This window comes from Candoia aspera, chromosome 8, assembly GCF_035149785.1.
Source record: "Candoia aspera isolate rCanAsp1 chromosome 8, rCanAsp1.hap2, whole genome shotgun sequence".
In the NCBI taxonomy this organism is placed as follows: domain Eukaryota; kingdom Metazoa; phylum Chordata; class Lepidosauria; order Squamata; family Boidae; genus Candoia; species Candoia aspera.
Window position 1 is genome coordinate 58,216,854 of NC_086160.1, and position 15,752 is coordinate 58,232,605.

At 45.3% G+C, this 15,752-nt stretch overlaps 1 protein-coding gene across 1 annotated transcript in view; it reads left to right on the top strand.

The window, feature by feature from the left end:
- The window catches only part of EMCN (endomucin), a 57,700-nt gene that overhangs the window by 26,170 nt on the left and 15,778 nt on the right, over positions 1–15,752 (top strand). The window contains exons 3-5 of the mRNA XM_063309611.1: positions 2,207–2,242; positions 3,890–3,931; positions 14,722–14,799. Of these exons, the coding sequence (XP_063165681.1) occupies positions 2,207–2,242; positions 3,890–3,931; positions 14,722–14,799 (156 nt within the window). The remainder of the gene's footprint in view (positions 1–2,206; positions 2,243–3,889; positions 3,932–14,721; positions 14,800–15,752) is intronic.

Below are 15,752 nucleotides of genomic sequence, written 5' to 3' on the forward strand. Positions count from 1 at the left end.
TGATTTAATTAATAACTGAAGCTGTGGAGCAACAAAACATCAGCAAATAAGGAACATCAAAATAAGGACTACAACAAAAATTTGAAATCTGTAAAATAAACATCACAGGACTTGAATATTGTCCTATTAATCTAGATAATAAAATGGACTAGATCCTCACATCTGAAGCTCTAAGCCTCTATAAGATTTAATAGAGAGAAATGGTACCTTACTTGGATCTCAAAAAGCATAGTATAGCTAATTGTAGAATAAGCAAATATTATTAATATCCATATTATCAGTGTTGCTATCCAACATGCTTGTATGGTTAACTGATGCACTACCATCCACTAGGCTCTGCATTTACATCTTAGTGCCCAGGATTCCCTTTAGTTACCTTCTATTCATAACTAATGTCTTTGCATAGAGGGAGTTCCTACTTAACCATGTGGAAGTTTTCCAAGAGACAAAGCACTTTCAGGACCTTGGAAAGCACATTGCAAAAAGCTACACCTAAAAGGCAGACCCAGCACCTGTTACCAACTGAGAAATTCAGAAGACTGGCAAAGCCAAGAAATCCCTTTTAGCCCCACCCAGCTTGTTGTTGTCTTTAAACCTAAAGAGCCCCCACAGTAACTCTTTCTGAAGCCTTAAACTCCTGTATGGCTGATAAGCTCATTCAGAGTTATGGGAGAATCATCTGAATCTGAATTATCTTCAAGCTGAGATGGCACAAGCAGGGGTGATGTTGGCTTCCCCAAAATTGATATGACCTTGGATTTGTCATATGCAGAGTTCTTTACAGACTTGTATTGAGCTTCTGATTATGTTGACATGACATCCAGAAGTTTTACTATGCCAACCATTTCATTGGCTGGTACTCAGTTACTACATGAAACTAAACAGCTAAGATGGTCAATACAGTCACAAGACTGTTGGACCAGATCCATAGCTTTCTGGTAAAAATTTACCTTCAAACATGCAGGTTTCACACCATCTCTCACATTTATCTTCTCCTACATACAGTAAAGTCTATCCTACATGCTAGAGTTTAATGTCCATGTTCTCCACCCAGCATAGTTAAAATCCAATACATTAGAGAGCACCAAGCTGGGGAAAACTGTCTCATCCCAGTTCACCTCAAATGATCCTTATGAGCTTAAATGGGGTAGTAGTAAGAATGTTTTACATTACAAAATGCAAATAATAAGGCTATGAATGAATCTTTAGATGGCTATTTTGCTGCAACATTAGTTTACACATCAAGATTTTTTAAAATTTTAAATATTTTAACTTAAAACCATACAGTACAAGAGCAGACTGTATACCCAAATAAAATATAAGGCATATACTCATCAATATAAGTCTATAAGGAAATCGGGGTCATATTACATTCTCCAGACTCTTAAATATACTTCTGGATGTTTATTATTATTATTATTATTATTATTATTATTATTATTATTATTATTATTATTATCCATCTGGTTTATAAACACATCCCCAAACTAATGTTAATTGATTTTGTAATGCCTCTATTTTGTGACAATGTAATTTGCAAACCAATTTGCCTAACATAGCAATATTCCATATTTGCTGTACCAATTTCTATTGAACTATTTTCTAATGATTTCACAAATCCAGCAACAACCGCTCTTGCAGCAGATAATAAACAGGGTAATAAAATTACGTGTTTTATTATTTTATCCCTGTTTAAAACAGATGTAATAAGCCAATGCGAGGATTTGAAGATATTTTTGTTATAACATTTCTATAAATACTTCATCCAAAATGTTGCTGCCTGTATAAATATGCAATACTAGAGTTTTTATAAATTCAAGAGAGCAACTTGGGGACAGTTCTAGTTGTGGATCAAAGTTAAGGTAATTTGAACAGAAATAGTTCTAAGTTATTTAGTTACACATATTTGATTCCTGTCATGTTCCCCTATATTTATTCCATAATCTTTTTCCTAGAAAACTCTGTCATCTTTATTGAAATCTGCATCTAGCAATAGTGTGCATACATTATATTAATGTTTTCCTGAGATTCCATGTATATTATTATTTGTTCAAACTGTGTCATAGTTTGGATTCCTAACATAACCATATTGCTATTATTAAGGAAGTAAGTCAGCCAAAAAAAAGCATGCTATATTTCAAACTATTTATTCAGTTTGGTTGGTAGTTTAAAACCAAAATTGTAATATTGAATATACTTTCTATAGGGACTCCCATGATTCATGCCACTTCAGCAACAAAAAGTAAGTTCTTGAATGAACAACTACTTGAAATTCTACAGTAACTATATATGTTGCATAAATGAAGATATTTTTAAAAGATTTTATTGGTGTCTTGATCACTCACTGATTGCATTAAAGGCTTCTCTACTATGTTTGTATAATATTCTGTTGCATGGATACTGTTTCAAGTATAAATTAATCTTCTACTTAAAAGAGAGATGCAATCATTTGCAGCTGGGGAAAGCTTCTTTTAAAATTAATATTATTTTGTCATTTTGTGGCGATGATGTTATCAGAATGGGCAGACCCCATGCTGTTGTTGTTGGCTGTTCCCTTTTATGAAAAGATTGGAAATCATTGCTAAAATCCTTAAACTCTGCCCTCCCACATCCGATTCCAGTGTCCTATTTTGGGGAGGAGGACCATGTTTTTATAGCTCATTCACAACTATAGATGTCTGCAGGGGAGCAAGGAGGACAAATGTCCAAACATGAATTGTGACATCACAACTCAAACCCTATGACTTACATACTCAAGCCTGACATAGGGATGCAAGCATGAATGCGAATTATGATATTAGACACCCATTTTGTAATTTTTTTTCTTGATCACATTTAGTAGAAGATGCCTATGTTTACAAGGCATTTTTTATAGCAGCCCCATGCAATTAGTGGTTGTCATAATGAATGAAAGAGGCGGGAAATACAGCAGTAGGCTGAATGGGAGTGCTGCCTCAGACAGCAGAAATTTGAGTTGCCGTGGGATGTGGGAGTACAGGATTGTGTGTTATATTCCCCCTCAAATATGATGAAAGATGCTGAAAGGTGAAAGATCAGGGATGTCTGTGGGGAGCTGGTGTAAAGAAAAAGTCAAGATGGCCACAACACCTGATCAAAGCCCTGCCCTTTTGACATGCATCACAAGAAGGCTTTAATTTTTTTAAGCCTTCCACACTGCAGACATCCCTGCTAGGATTGGAATGAGACTCATCTGGCAGTCTGGCTGAAATCTGTAAATGGAGTTTGCTGTGTTTCAGAAACAAGAAATAGATGGAGTACATAAACTCTCTCACGCTGCCTGTATATTATGGGTACTCCTTTCAGCTCACCATTTTTCTATTCGAAATTATGCACCCAATGCATATGAACAGGCAATGTTTAATGTCATTTCTCAGATGCAAAACCCACTGGATTCAATGGAAATTACTGGGTTGCTGCCTAACTTTTGTCAATTCCCATCTGGAATTTTATCAGGCAGGGGAACTGGCATAAAGCAATGGGGAATATGTGATGTCTTCAGTCCTGCTTCTCCCTCCTCTGCTCAGAACTGCAGCCTGCTAAGGCTGCTTTGCACTGAACAGAACTGTAACTCAAACGAGCAATAAAAGAATCCTTTTGAAGGAAAAGGGGACAGTTTGTTTTGCAGAGGGGAGAAAAGGGTGCATGTTAAAATAATAAAGCTAGAGAAGTTTCATGTACTGGTGCAACAACACAAGAAGGAACAGTCAGCATGGCAAGATGGAAACGCAGAATAATAAATCTAAAATTTGCTTTCAGGTATGCTTAATTTAAAATACGTAATTTATTGCCATATTTCAAAAAGATATGATCATTTTATCTAGCAAGCATAAAACTCACGGTGTGCTTTTTCTGACTTACCCTTTCAAAGCTACTACTTCGTTGAACATGGTTGCAACTACTACCATTAAAGGTAATGTCTTAGATATAAGAATTATTTAGACATGTTGTGATGAATGATCTACTTCTCCCTTAATTCATATCTAAACATTTTCTGGACAGGCAAAGGCCCAGTTAAAAAAGGAACTTGTGCTCTTGAGTTACAAAGAAGGGAATGCTGTATGTAACACCCAAATCTCATGCATGACTACGCAAAAATAATGCTGCTTTCTTGAATCGGATTTACTTCTAGCAAAATGTCTGAAGGAAAGGTGCATAACTTTTTGGACCGAGAGCTACATTTTCCCTTCAAGTGGCAGATTGAGACCACTCTCTAAAATAGGGGGACCAAAAGAAAAACTAAACTGATTGAACGAATAAATGCAATAAGTTCAGTTAATATGATTACTCCCAAATATGTAATAATTTTTCCCTTGTATTAATTAAAAATTACTTTGGGAAGTGCTCTGGGGACAGAGACAGGGCTACAGATATCTACAGTATATGCTGCTTGGAGGCTGCAGAAGCTCTCTGGTCTATAAAATGAGATTGCAGTCTTAAACTGCTAGTAGCCAGTGCTTGGGCATATAAAATGCCAATGCTATAAGAAAAAGAAAATGATTTGGTGCTAGAAGTATCAAAGAATGGATAGGTGCTTCATGTCAAATTAGCCCCATTATGTTGTATGGGGAAGAGAGAGAAAGAGTTCCAGGAGCATTAATGCCTTTCTTAAATTGAGTTACAGACTGCAGCCATTTGCTTTTCCCCTTGGAATTCCTTGGGAGCCCCTGAGAAGAATCTCATCTGATAGCACATAATAATACGGTTTTGTATTCATCTAAGGATGGATGAGTCTGTTTCGTTTTCTACAACATTTTCATTTTTAAGAACAACTTTTCTACTTTGGCCCGTACGGTGAGATTGCACCCAACAGTAATTGTTTTTGCTTGGTCTGTAAGTGCTTTTTAAGACTCTGAAAACCCTTTGTATAAATTCTCATATACCTCAAAACTTTATATATATACTTTGGAATGTGATAAACAATTGAAAGCTATTTCCTTAACAGATGACTTCTATATTACTTTTTTGTCATGTGCACACTTTTCTATGCCATTTTTCCCATTTTTTGTAGCCATTGTTTAAGCCAGGGATTTCCATTTGGTTATAATTCTAAAGAATAATTAAGCTACAATTCATCTATTACTTTGTGAAGTAAAAATTAGGTTGCATTATTTTAAAATTACAAATCAAATTATTTCTCTTCCATATTTCACTATAGCTGACAGTCAGGATATAAATGAAATCTATGAAATGAAATATTTACTTAGTTAAGATAATTTTTGTACCACTCTTTATAGTATCAGATTTCAGGATATAACATAAAACAAAGTCAAAAACAAGAAAACACCATATATTATTTTAAAACCAGACAAAACCTGCACAATCAAGGCTCCAATCCTATTCACATATCTGGGGAAAAGACCCATTAAATGAACAGGGTTGAACTGTGAATCAGGAAAATCCATGAAATGTCTACATGTCTATTTTTTACCTTTATGCACGCTATCTTTTACCTAAATGATGGCAAAGTTAGTAATGTGTTTTTCTAAAGGAAGGCATCCTATAATGGGGTATAAGATGAAAACCAATCTATTGAGAAACCCTTCTATCTTGTGGCTAATACTGTAAATCATCCCTATCATTTTAATTCTTATTTTCTTTAGAGCAATAATTCTCAAACTTTCTAGGGATCTGAAAAATACTAAACCAGCCATTCACAAAATGGCAGCAAATGCAAGTAAAACCAGAGTACAGAACAATTACAGCTGAAAAATCATCATCTTCATCATCATTTTTTTTCTCAACGAGAAAAATGCTTAACCTTTTTGTTAAACAAAAAACCCTTTCTATTCCTCTGTTACCCTTTCACATCTTCTGTATTCTGCATACAATTCTTTTCTCAAATCCAAAGGGAGCGACGGGGTTCTGAAAGACACCTGTCACAATGCTGAGAAGTTCATCAGTCCTCTGGAGTTAACTTGAGTTGCATTTTCCTATGTTTTTAAAAAAGTATCTTCTCTTAACAAAAAGAAGGTAATGGTAACAGAGCAAACTATGTTTGCAATTATTTCCTTTGAGTGCTATTTACTTTTCTCAGAGTGATGCATGATGTGTTCCTGCCTACAATTGAAGTTGGATTATCCCTAGGAAATTCCTGACTCTAATGAAGGAAACAGTTTTTCATTTCTGAATATGATACAGGCGCACTTGCTAATTCATTTTTACAATACTTCTGAAATGGAAGTAGATAATAATACCAAGATTCCTGCTTTCTACAGAGTTAGAGAAGTCTGAAGCTGTTACAAGAGCCATTGACGGAGAAATCAGTATAGGGTTGATAGCTCTGACCTCAAAAATTTGGGCGGCAACTAAGCTCACTTTTTTATTAGAGAAAAATCAGTATGGTGATGTTCACATGATTGATTCAGACAGGTCTTCAAGTAACCCTGGGTAAGTATTTACACTGATGTGCCGGAGGCAGAAAACTGATGAAAAGCAGGATACGCTAATCACCACCCCATCTTCTTTGTGCTAAATCAAAAGAAAGAGTTAATCCAGTGTTAATGCTCTATTCCTTATTCACTTAATATAAAATAACTCCAGGGTTAAATTTCTAATTCAAATGCTGTCTGGGTCAGTTCGTGTATCCAACAAGCTAACTCCCTTCTTAGTCTACTTAAACCTACTGAGCAAACACAGCCTATGAGCTGGAGCCTGAAATACTTATTTTAGAGCAAGATAACATCATGTTCCAAAATAGACACATGGATTGCAATAACACAGAGAGTCCACTTTGTATCCGTTATTCTTAAACTCAGCAACTGCACAGAATAAAGTATGTGCAGGAAGTTCATGCCCAAAGCATCTAAAATTAGTAGTTATATTAAAAACAACCAAAAGAATATGGAAAGCTGCGTACAAATATACATACATACATATATACATATACATATACATATATTAGGGATAGTCGAGTTTTTAAAAAAGGATATATTTGGAGGAAGCTGATCATCAAATTGAACTTAGAAAAAATTGCATGTGACAATACATGCAGATTTTTTGTAATTTAAGTAAGTTTTTTGTAATTTTTGTAGTATTTTGTAATAAAAGGCCTTTATATAATCAATGAAGTACATATTGATTTTGTTGTTGTTGTTGCTGTATTTTTTGCCTTTCTCAATTATCCAGCATGCATCAGCAATAATGTCTGTTATTCCTCAGCCTTTTCTAAAGCCATCTGGCATGTTCCTTTCCATGTGGGATTTTAGTTTGTGTTGGATGATTCTAAGCATTATTTTGGTAACATGTGAAGTTAAGGATATTGTAAAATAATTTTGTGCAATCTATTAAGACTCCTTTGTTTGGCATTGGTATTTGGACTGATCTCTTCCAATATGTTGGTAGCCACTGTGTCCTTATCTAGATTTCTTAGATAGTTTGATCAGAACTTTTTCAGATCCTTCTCCTGTTGCTTGCCACCTTTTTAGAATATGGTAAATCACCTGGTGGTAAATTCATCAAGCACTTGCAGATGCAAAAATAACTTGGAAATGTATAACAGTCAGATCAAAGGTCAACATTGCATATTTGAATGTCTCTATATGAAAATGAACTTTTGTTGTGGACTAACTTATTAAACTGTAGGGTTGTACTACAGATATTGTTCAGAATTAGTACTTTTTGGACTGTCTCTTCCATGGCCATCTATATCCTGAACATATGGACTATTCATATATTATTTTATCTAACAATTCCAACCTGTTTCTGCAATGTTGACAGTGACTCACATTACACTACTGAATATCTAGAAGAATTGTCCACAAGTTAAGTTTCCAACAGGATATGTCTAAGGTGAGTTTCTGTCATGCGCTGCCTACCTCTGAATAACGTTCAGACACTGGGTTGCAAAGCAGGCTCTGGTTTATTTCAGGATAGGTACAACGTTGTTAGAAAAAAGCTGAGAGTGACAGGAGCGCGCCGGTGCGGGGTTTAAATACCCCGCGCCGGTCAGCGCCCCCTCGCTCTCGGTCACGTCACCCCCCTTTGTCCCATGCGTTGCCCTGCCATTGGTTGAGGGTTTCCAGGATCGCCCATCCTCAGGTTTTCATTCTTCTGCTGATTGCTTTCAGCTGGGCGATCCCCGTGGTATTGCTGCTGATGGCTTGGGTGGCTCCGTGATCCGTTTATCTATTGTTTGTTAGCCGTTAGTCGTTGTGGGTTGATGGCTACTTAACTTGTACCCCTTCACCTATTTCCTTGTCATTGTCATGAGTGCCATTGCGCTGATTACTTTAGCTCAACGGCACTCATGACATACTGCCCCCTTTCCGAATAGTGTTCTCCCCCGGGTTTCTGGGTTTTCCCCATGGAGCTGTCAAAACGCCATTTTTTTTTTTTTTTTTTTTTTTTTCAAAGTTCCCGCCGGAGTAGTTGTCGCCCCTCCCTTTGCTCCTCCCTCTACCACGTGCCTTCCCAGGGTGTGTCCATGGTGCGCATGCTCGGGTTCTGACCTGGCGTGCGCATGCTCCAACCACACCCTGTTTGTTTGGCTCAGTTCGGCGAGGCGAGAGGCGTGGCTGGTCGGGTGCTGCTCAGCTCCAGGTAGGGCCCTTTTTTGCTTATTTGGAGTGCGTCGCCTTTGTTGTGTCTCCTGGGCGTTGCCCCCAGGTTGCCCTGTTGACTTGCTTGCCACTCCCCCGCGGCCAGGGGGCGGGGGGAGGGTGCTGGCGATCGTTTGTCACCACCCCGTGGGCCCGGGGCGGGGGGAGTGAGTCCCGGGGGGGGGGAGGTCCACCCAAGTCGCGGGCTTGGGGGGGGCCCCTTCCCTTGGGGCACGGGAGGCGGGGGGAGGCCTGCGGGGGGGGGGGTTGGTTTTGCTGACCTTGATTGCGGTTTGTCGGGGTATGCCCGGTGGAATGCTCTGGTCAGGTCAGGCGCTTTAACGTTGTGCGCCGCCACCCATTCCGGGTGGGGGAAGTGTTTCCACCTGACCAGATAGTGTAGGGTTCCTCGTTGCTTGCGTGAGTCGAGGATGTCCCTTATCTCGAAGTGTTGTTGCCCGTCGATCATAAGCGGTGCGGGCTGAGGCGTGCTTGGGTGCCATCGGGAGGTGGTTGCCGGTTTTAGGAGGCTGGTGTGGAACACCGGGTGGAGCCTCCGGAGGTTGTGTGGCAGGTCCAGGCGTATTGCTACCGGGTTCACTATTTGCGTGACTCGGAACGGCCCGATGTACTTAGGCCCCAGTTTTTTCGAGGGTTGGGTTGACTTTAGGAACTTGGTGGAGAGATAGGCCATATCCCCCGCCTGGAACGTCGGTTGTTGGCGCCGGTGCTTGTCGGCCTGCTCTTTGTAAGCAGCCTGTGCCTCCTTCAGCGCCGCCGTGATTACTGGCCACGCTTCCGCGATCTTCCGTCCCCAGTCGCTGGCGTCCACCTGGGGTTCCGGGGGTTGAGGTAGCTCCGGTATGGGGACGAAGTCGCGCCCCGAGACTACTTCGAACGGGGTTTTTCCCGTGCTCGTGTGGACGGCGTTGTTGTATGCGACTTCGGCGAACGGGAGCAGTTCAGCCCAGTCGTCCTGGTGGTAGTTCGTATAGGATCGTATAAATTGCTCTAAGGTGGCATTAAGAACCTCAGTGGCTCCGTCCGTCTGCGGATGCCAAGCCGTAGACAGGGCCTGTTGGGTCCCCGTCAGCTTCAAGAAGGCCCGCCAGAATTTGGAGGTGAACTGTGTGCCCCTGTCGGTCACCACACGTGCGGGACATCCGTGTAGCCTGTACACGTGGATGAGGAAGAGTTTGGCTAGTTGTTGTGAGGATGGGACTGACGTGCAGGGGATGAAGTGGGCCTGCTTTGAGAAGTAGTCCTTCACCACCCAAATGGCCGTTTTCTTCTGGCTGGGTGGGAGGTCCACTATAAAATCCATAGAGATTTCCTCCCATGGGCGGGAGGGTTCTGCCACCCGTTGCAATAGCCCCGCGGGTTTGCCTGGTGCCCGTTTGGCCCTAGCGCACGTTGGGCAGGACGCCACGTAGGTTTTTACGTCTCGCCTGAGCGCGGGCCACCAGAATTGCCGCCGTGTTAGGTGTAGGGTCTTGAGGAACCCAAAGTGTCCCGCTTGCTTGGCGTCGTGTGACCTATGCAAGATCGCCTGGCGTTGCGAGTCCGGGACGTAGATTCTGCCTTCCCCCCATGCTAGGTCTTGCGCCATCGTTACCTTGTTGGGGTTTGCCAGGAACCAGGGGTCGGTTTTGAGGGCGGCGGCGAGGTCCGTGCGCATTCCCCCTGGTAGTTGCGGTTGCCTTCTTTCCGTCGCCGGTTGTCCCGCCGTCGGCTGCGCCGTAGCGTCGAGCTGCCTTCGTGCGCCGCTTCGGGTGGTCACGGCCATCCCCAGTTGCGAGGCGGATAGGACCGTCCCAATGGTGTCTGGGGCGGGCTCTTCGTCTTGGGGCAGTCGGGAGAGGGCGTCGGCCAGGAAGTTCTTCTTGCCCGGCATGAACTTCAACTGGAAATCAAAGCGGCTGAAGAATTGTGCCCATCGGACCTGTTTTGGGCTAAGGCGTCTAGGCGTTCGTAGGGCCTCGAGGTTCCGGTGGTCCGTCCAGACCTCGAATGGTTGGGTGGCTCCCTCGAGTAGGTGACGCCATGTTTCTAGTGCCGATTTCACCGCAAAGGCTTCTTTCTCCCAGACGTGCCATCGCCTCTCTGTCTCGGAGAACTTCCTTGACAGGTAGGCGCATGGTTTCAGGAGCCCCGTGGAGTCTTTTTGTAGGAGGATGGCTCCCAGGGAGAAGTCTGAGGCGTCGGCTTGGACCACGAACGGCCGTTCTGGGTCCGGGTGCGCGAGGATTGGCTCCGTCGTGAACAGCGCTTTCAGCTTGTCGAATGCGGTCTGGCACGCGGGAGTCCAATTCAGCACTGTGCCTGGGTTCTTGGCGCGTCTGGTGTCCCCCACCCCTTTGGTTTTGAGGAGGTCCGTTAAGGGGAGGGCTATCTCAGCGAACCCCCGGGCGAAGGACCTGTAGAAATTCGCGAATCCCAGGAAGCTCTGTAGTTGCCGTCTGTTGTGGGGCCGCTCCCAGTTTAGTACCGCTTCGACTTTTGCGGGGTCCATTTCGATGCCGTCCCCGGAGATTCGATACCCCAAATAGTCTAGGCGGTCTTTGTGAAACTCGCACTTTGCGGGCTTTGCATAGAGCTGCGCCCTTCTGAGCTTGTCGAGGACTTGCCTGACTAAGGTTACGTGTTCCTCGTATGTTTTTGTGTAAATAAGGACGTCGTCGATGTAGACCAGGACCCCTTTAAACAGATGTTCATGCAGTACCTCATTGATGAGCTGCATGAACACCCCAGGGGCCCCCGCGAGTCCGAAGGGCAGTACCTTGTACTGGAAAGCGCCTAGGGGGCAGTTGAACGCCGTCTTCCATTCGTCCCCCTCCCTGATTCGGATGCGATAGTACGCCTCGCGCAGGTCCAATTTGGAAAAGACTTTGCCCGTGGACAGGTGGGCGAGCATGTCCTTCACCAGGGGTAAGGGGTATTTGTTGGACAGGGAAGCCGCGTTTAGGCCCCGGTAGTCGGTACAGAGCCGTAGGGTCCCGTCTTTCTTCTCCCGGAATAGGACGGGGGCTCCGACCGGAGAGCATGCTGGCTCTATAAATCCCCTGTCTAGGTTTTTATCGATGAACTCCCGGAGGGTTGCCATCTCCTTCGGGGTCATCGAATAGATCTTTGGTCTAGGTAGGGGGACGTCGGGCAGTAGGTCGATTCGGCAATCCGTCTTGCGGTGGGGGGGTAGTTGGTCTGCCTCTGCTTCTCCGAAGACCTCGGAGAAGTCGGCGTATTGTTCCGGTAGGTCTGCAGTGGTAGCGGCGTTGTCTTGTGTGGTCGCCTCCGCTCGTCCTACCGTGGGGTTGCTTTTGCCAGCTGGTACTGGTGCTCGATACTCGCCGTCGCCGAATGTGAAGGTGCGGGTCGCCCAGTTGATCCGCGGGTTGTTTTTCGCGAGCCATGGCATCCCCAGGACTGCAATGGGCCGTCCGATGGGCGTGACTACGAACGATGTGCGCTCGGTGTGAGTGCCCATTTGCAGGGTGACCGGCTCGGTTTGTAGCGTGGCTGGTTTCCCCCCCGCTGTGGAGCCGTCCAGCTGGTGGAATGCCAGCGGCGTGGGGAGGGGGAAGCAGCGGAGTTCGAGTTTGGCGACTAGGTCGGGGTGGATAAGGTTTTTTGAGCACCCCGAGTCCACTAGTGCCGCGGCCGTGGTGGCTCCGTTGCCGGCAGAGAGTTGAATTGCTGCCAATATTACGGAGCTTTTGTCGTTTTGTTGAGGTGGTTCGCGTTGCTGTCCCGCCGCCTGCCTCGCCACGCGTTTCAGGGCAAGCGGGGAGCATTTCCCGCCGGCTGGTCGGGGTCGGTATTGTCCTCTTCTCCCCAGTAAGCGTCCCAGCCCTCTTCCGGTGTCGCTGTGGCCACGGTCATTCGGCGGTGAGGGGGCGGCCCCGGGTTGGGTGGTTTGGGGCTAATTTTCGGGGCGGGCTTGGGCGCGCTGGTCGGCGGTCGGTTGGCGAAGCAGTCCGCCGTCTTGTGCCCTAATTTGCCACACCTCCCGCAGGGCTCCCGGTTGAACTTCTTTTTTGGGTATATGGGGCCGGCCATCCCCCCGTGTGGTGCGGGTACCTTTTTCCCGACGTAGTTTGTGTCTTCCGTGGTTGTCATAAGGAAGGTGCGGTGCGCGTGTTCGGCTTTCCCCGCGAGGTGGATCCACCCGTGTAACGTTTCTGGGTCGTCGCGGTAGAGGGCCCATTGGAGAACGTCGCGGTTGAGCCCCTTTTTGAAGATTTCCAGCAGGGTGGTCTCAGACCAGTCGCAGACCTTTCCCGCGAGGGCTTTGAACTCCAGGGCGTAGTCAGGGACCGTGCGTGCGCCCTGTTTAAGTCTCTGGAGTGCGCTTTTCGCCCGTACTTTAGCTAGGGGGTCTTCGAAATAGTTTTTCATCTCGTTGATGAAAGCAGGGAAGGTGGCGAGGGCGGGGGAGCTGGACTCGTACAGTTGGACGTACCAGTCCGCCGCCCTGTCTTGGAGTTTGATCGCCACGGCGCCGATCTTGTCGGCCTCGGAGTCATAGGAGTGTCCGTGCCTCCCCATGAACTCCCTAGCGTTGGTGACGAAAAACGAGAGTTTTGAGGGGGTCCCATCGAAGAAGATGGGGAAGTCCTTTGGGGCCCGGGCGTTTTGCGCGGCCCCGCCTCTCGCTTCCCGGGATGTGGTGTCGGCCGCCTGTGCCGTCTGCTGGCTCTCCGCTGGCTCGTGTGGGTTCGGTGCTTCGCTCGGGGTGTAGGCTTGTGCGGGGACGTCATTGGGTGGCGCGGGGGGCATAAGCGCCTGGAGCATGGTCCGGAGTTCCGTCAGCTGAGCCCGCATGGCCGCGAGTTCAGCTCGTGCCTCCTCGTCCACAGCCCGCACCGCCGCTGGGGCCGGTTCCGTTGGCGCGTCCTCGGGGGGGGGGGGTTCATCGTCCCTCCGCCGCGGGTCCGCTTCCTCCTCCGTCTGATGGGTGTCTCCGTCGTCCTCCTCCGTGTCGAGCACCGTGGGGCTGTCGCTCCACGCCCGTTGCTGGGGTGCGATGTGGGGCGCGGGGTCCTCCGCTGGTTTCGGAAGTCGTGCTGCTCCCTCCCGCGGTCGGGTTGCCTCCGTCGCCATCTCCCCTTGGGGTTGGAGCTGAGGCTCGGGTCGGGTGGGGTGGGCGTCCATGGCTCCGGGAGTCCGCGGTGCCTCTGGCCTCGGTCGGTCCTCCTCTGTCTCTTGCCGCGCGGCTCGCCCTCCTTGCCCGCGCCGTTCCGGCCTCATCTTGCTGGTCTTCTCGCCGTCTACTCCTCCCGCGGCTCGTTGTCGTCCGGTGGGGCTCGGCGAGGCTGAGTTTATGACTCTCAGCTTTATGTCATGCGCTGCCTACCTCTGAATAACGTTCAGACACTGGGTTGCAAAGCAGGCTCTGGTTTATTTCAGGATAGGTACAACGTTGTTAGAAAAAAGCTGAGAGTGACAGGAGCGCGCCGGTGCGGGGTTTAAATACCCCGCGCCGGTCAGCGCCCCCTCGCTCTCGGTCACGTCACCCCCCTTTGTCCCATGCGTTGCCCTGCCATTGGTTGAGGGTTTCCAGGATCGCCCATCCTCAGGTTTTCATTCTTCTGCTGATTGCTTTCAGCTGGGCGATCCCCGTGGTATTGCTGCTGATGGCTTGGGTGGCTCCGTGATCCGTTTATCTATTGTTTGTTAGCCGTTAGTCGTTGTGGGTTGATGGCTACTTAACTTGTACCCCTTCACCTATTTCCTTGTCATTGTCATGAGTGCCATTGCGCTGATTACTTTAGCTCAACGGCACTCATGACAGTTTCAATGGTAGTGCTAACACCTGTTATTGACATGGACTTTCTAGTTGGAATTTGGAGAATCCAGTCTTTACAAGCTAGTGAAAATAACAATAACCAATCATGCAGTTAGATGACTTTATTTTCAGCAGTCATCATTTATATAAACTCCACGCCTTCTTTGCAAGAATGGTAAGACTGGTTACTTTGTTAACTTCAAAATGAGGGCTCTCCTGCCATTTTGCAAGGTGGTATTCTGGACTAACTGTAAAGATATGATCTTGTGTGCATGGGCACATTCCTTAATTTATCCAGCCTACCTCAGTTTTAAGATGCTGCTTGTTTTGAGACGCTGCTTGTCTAGAACATGCATTCATTGGGCTTCTTCATTACAGACCAGAGTTCTCAGAGCCCTGATACCAAGGCAAATAAAACAGGCAGATTAGAAAAGGCCATGGAAGCTGGACCTAAAAGTAAGTGAAAACTGATTTACATATCAATACATCCTTTAAAAAGCTGCAATATCATCTGTACTAATTTCCAGATTTTTACAGCCCAGGTCTGGTAGCATTAAGTCCAATAAATCTAACATTTCTAGTTGCAGAAAGATGCTGTGGAGACTTTCTTTGCCATACAAGAGACCACACCTGCCCCAGAAATTAAAAAAAAATATGAAAAAAGATCACAGAATGAACTCATCCTAAGAATAATGATTTAACAGCTTTTCCTCTTTTTGTTCCATTTACAATAGTTGTTGTCAGTTCTTGTTATACTTAAAAAAAAAAAAACCTCACAAGCTCTGATAGAATGCCACTGCCCTTCCCTTTACTGGCAGGATCATCCAGATGGGAGAGTTTGTTCATATGTAGAGAATCCAAGTGATTCTACTTCATTGGAGGAGCTGATGTTGGAGCAGCCCATAAGCAAAATCTAAAGTTTAACATGTATGTTTATTTTCAAACATGTTCATCTACCTTTACACATTATTTTTTTAAAAAACTCAAAGCAAATTGTAAAATTACAGTAGCAGCTAAGAAGAAAATATGAGGGTGATGTTATGGGCATGAACCAATAGGAACTTCAATTAGTCCTTGTTTCAACTAATCCAAGTTGAAGCTTTTCCAAAGGAAAAAAAGAAAAAGAAAAAAAAGCACAGAAATCATTTATCCTGCCATAATTCAACTCAAGACAGAAACATTGATTGTGGAGTTGCATAATGCTTTCGGTCAGTTTTAATTTCTCTTAAAATATTACATCTGTCTTCATTCATTCATGAAGAAATTCTGAAAAAACACAACTGCATCATCTATTCCATTGAAAATGTCAAAAGGTCCTTTGACACAAGCTTTTCTTAATATTGTGAATGAGTTGTTGTGATACCTACTAAAACAGCCTTCCTTAAGCTGGTGCTCCTTGTGTATGTTGA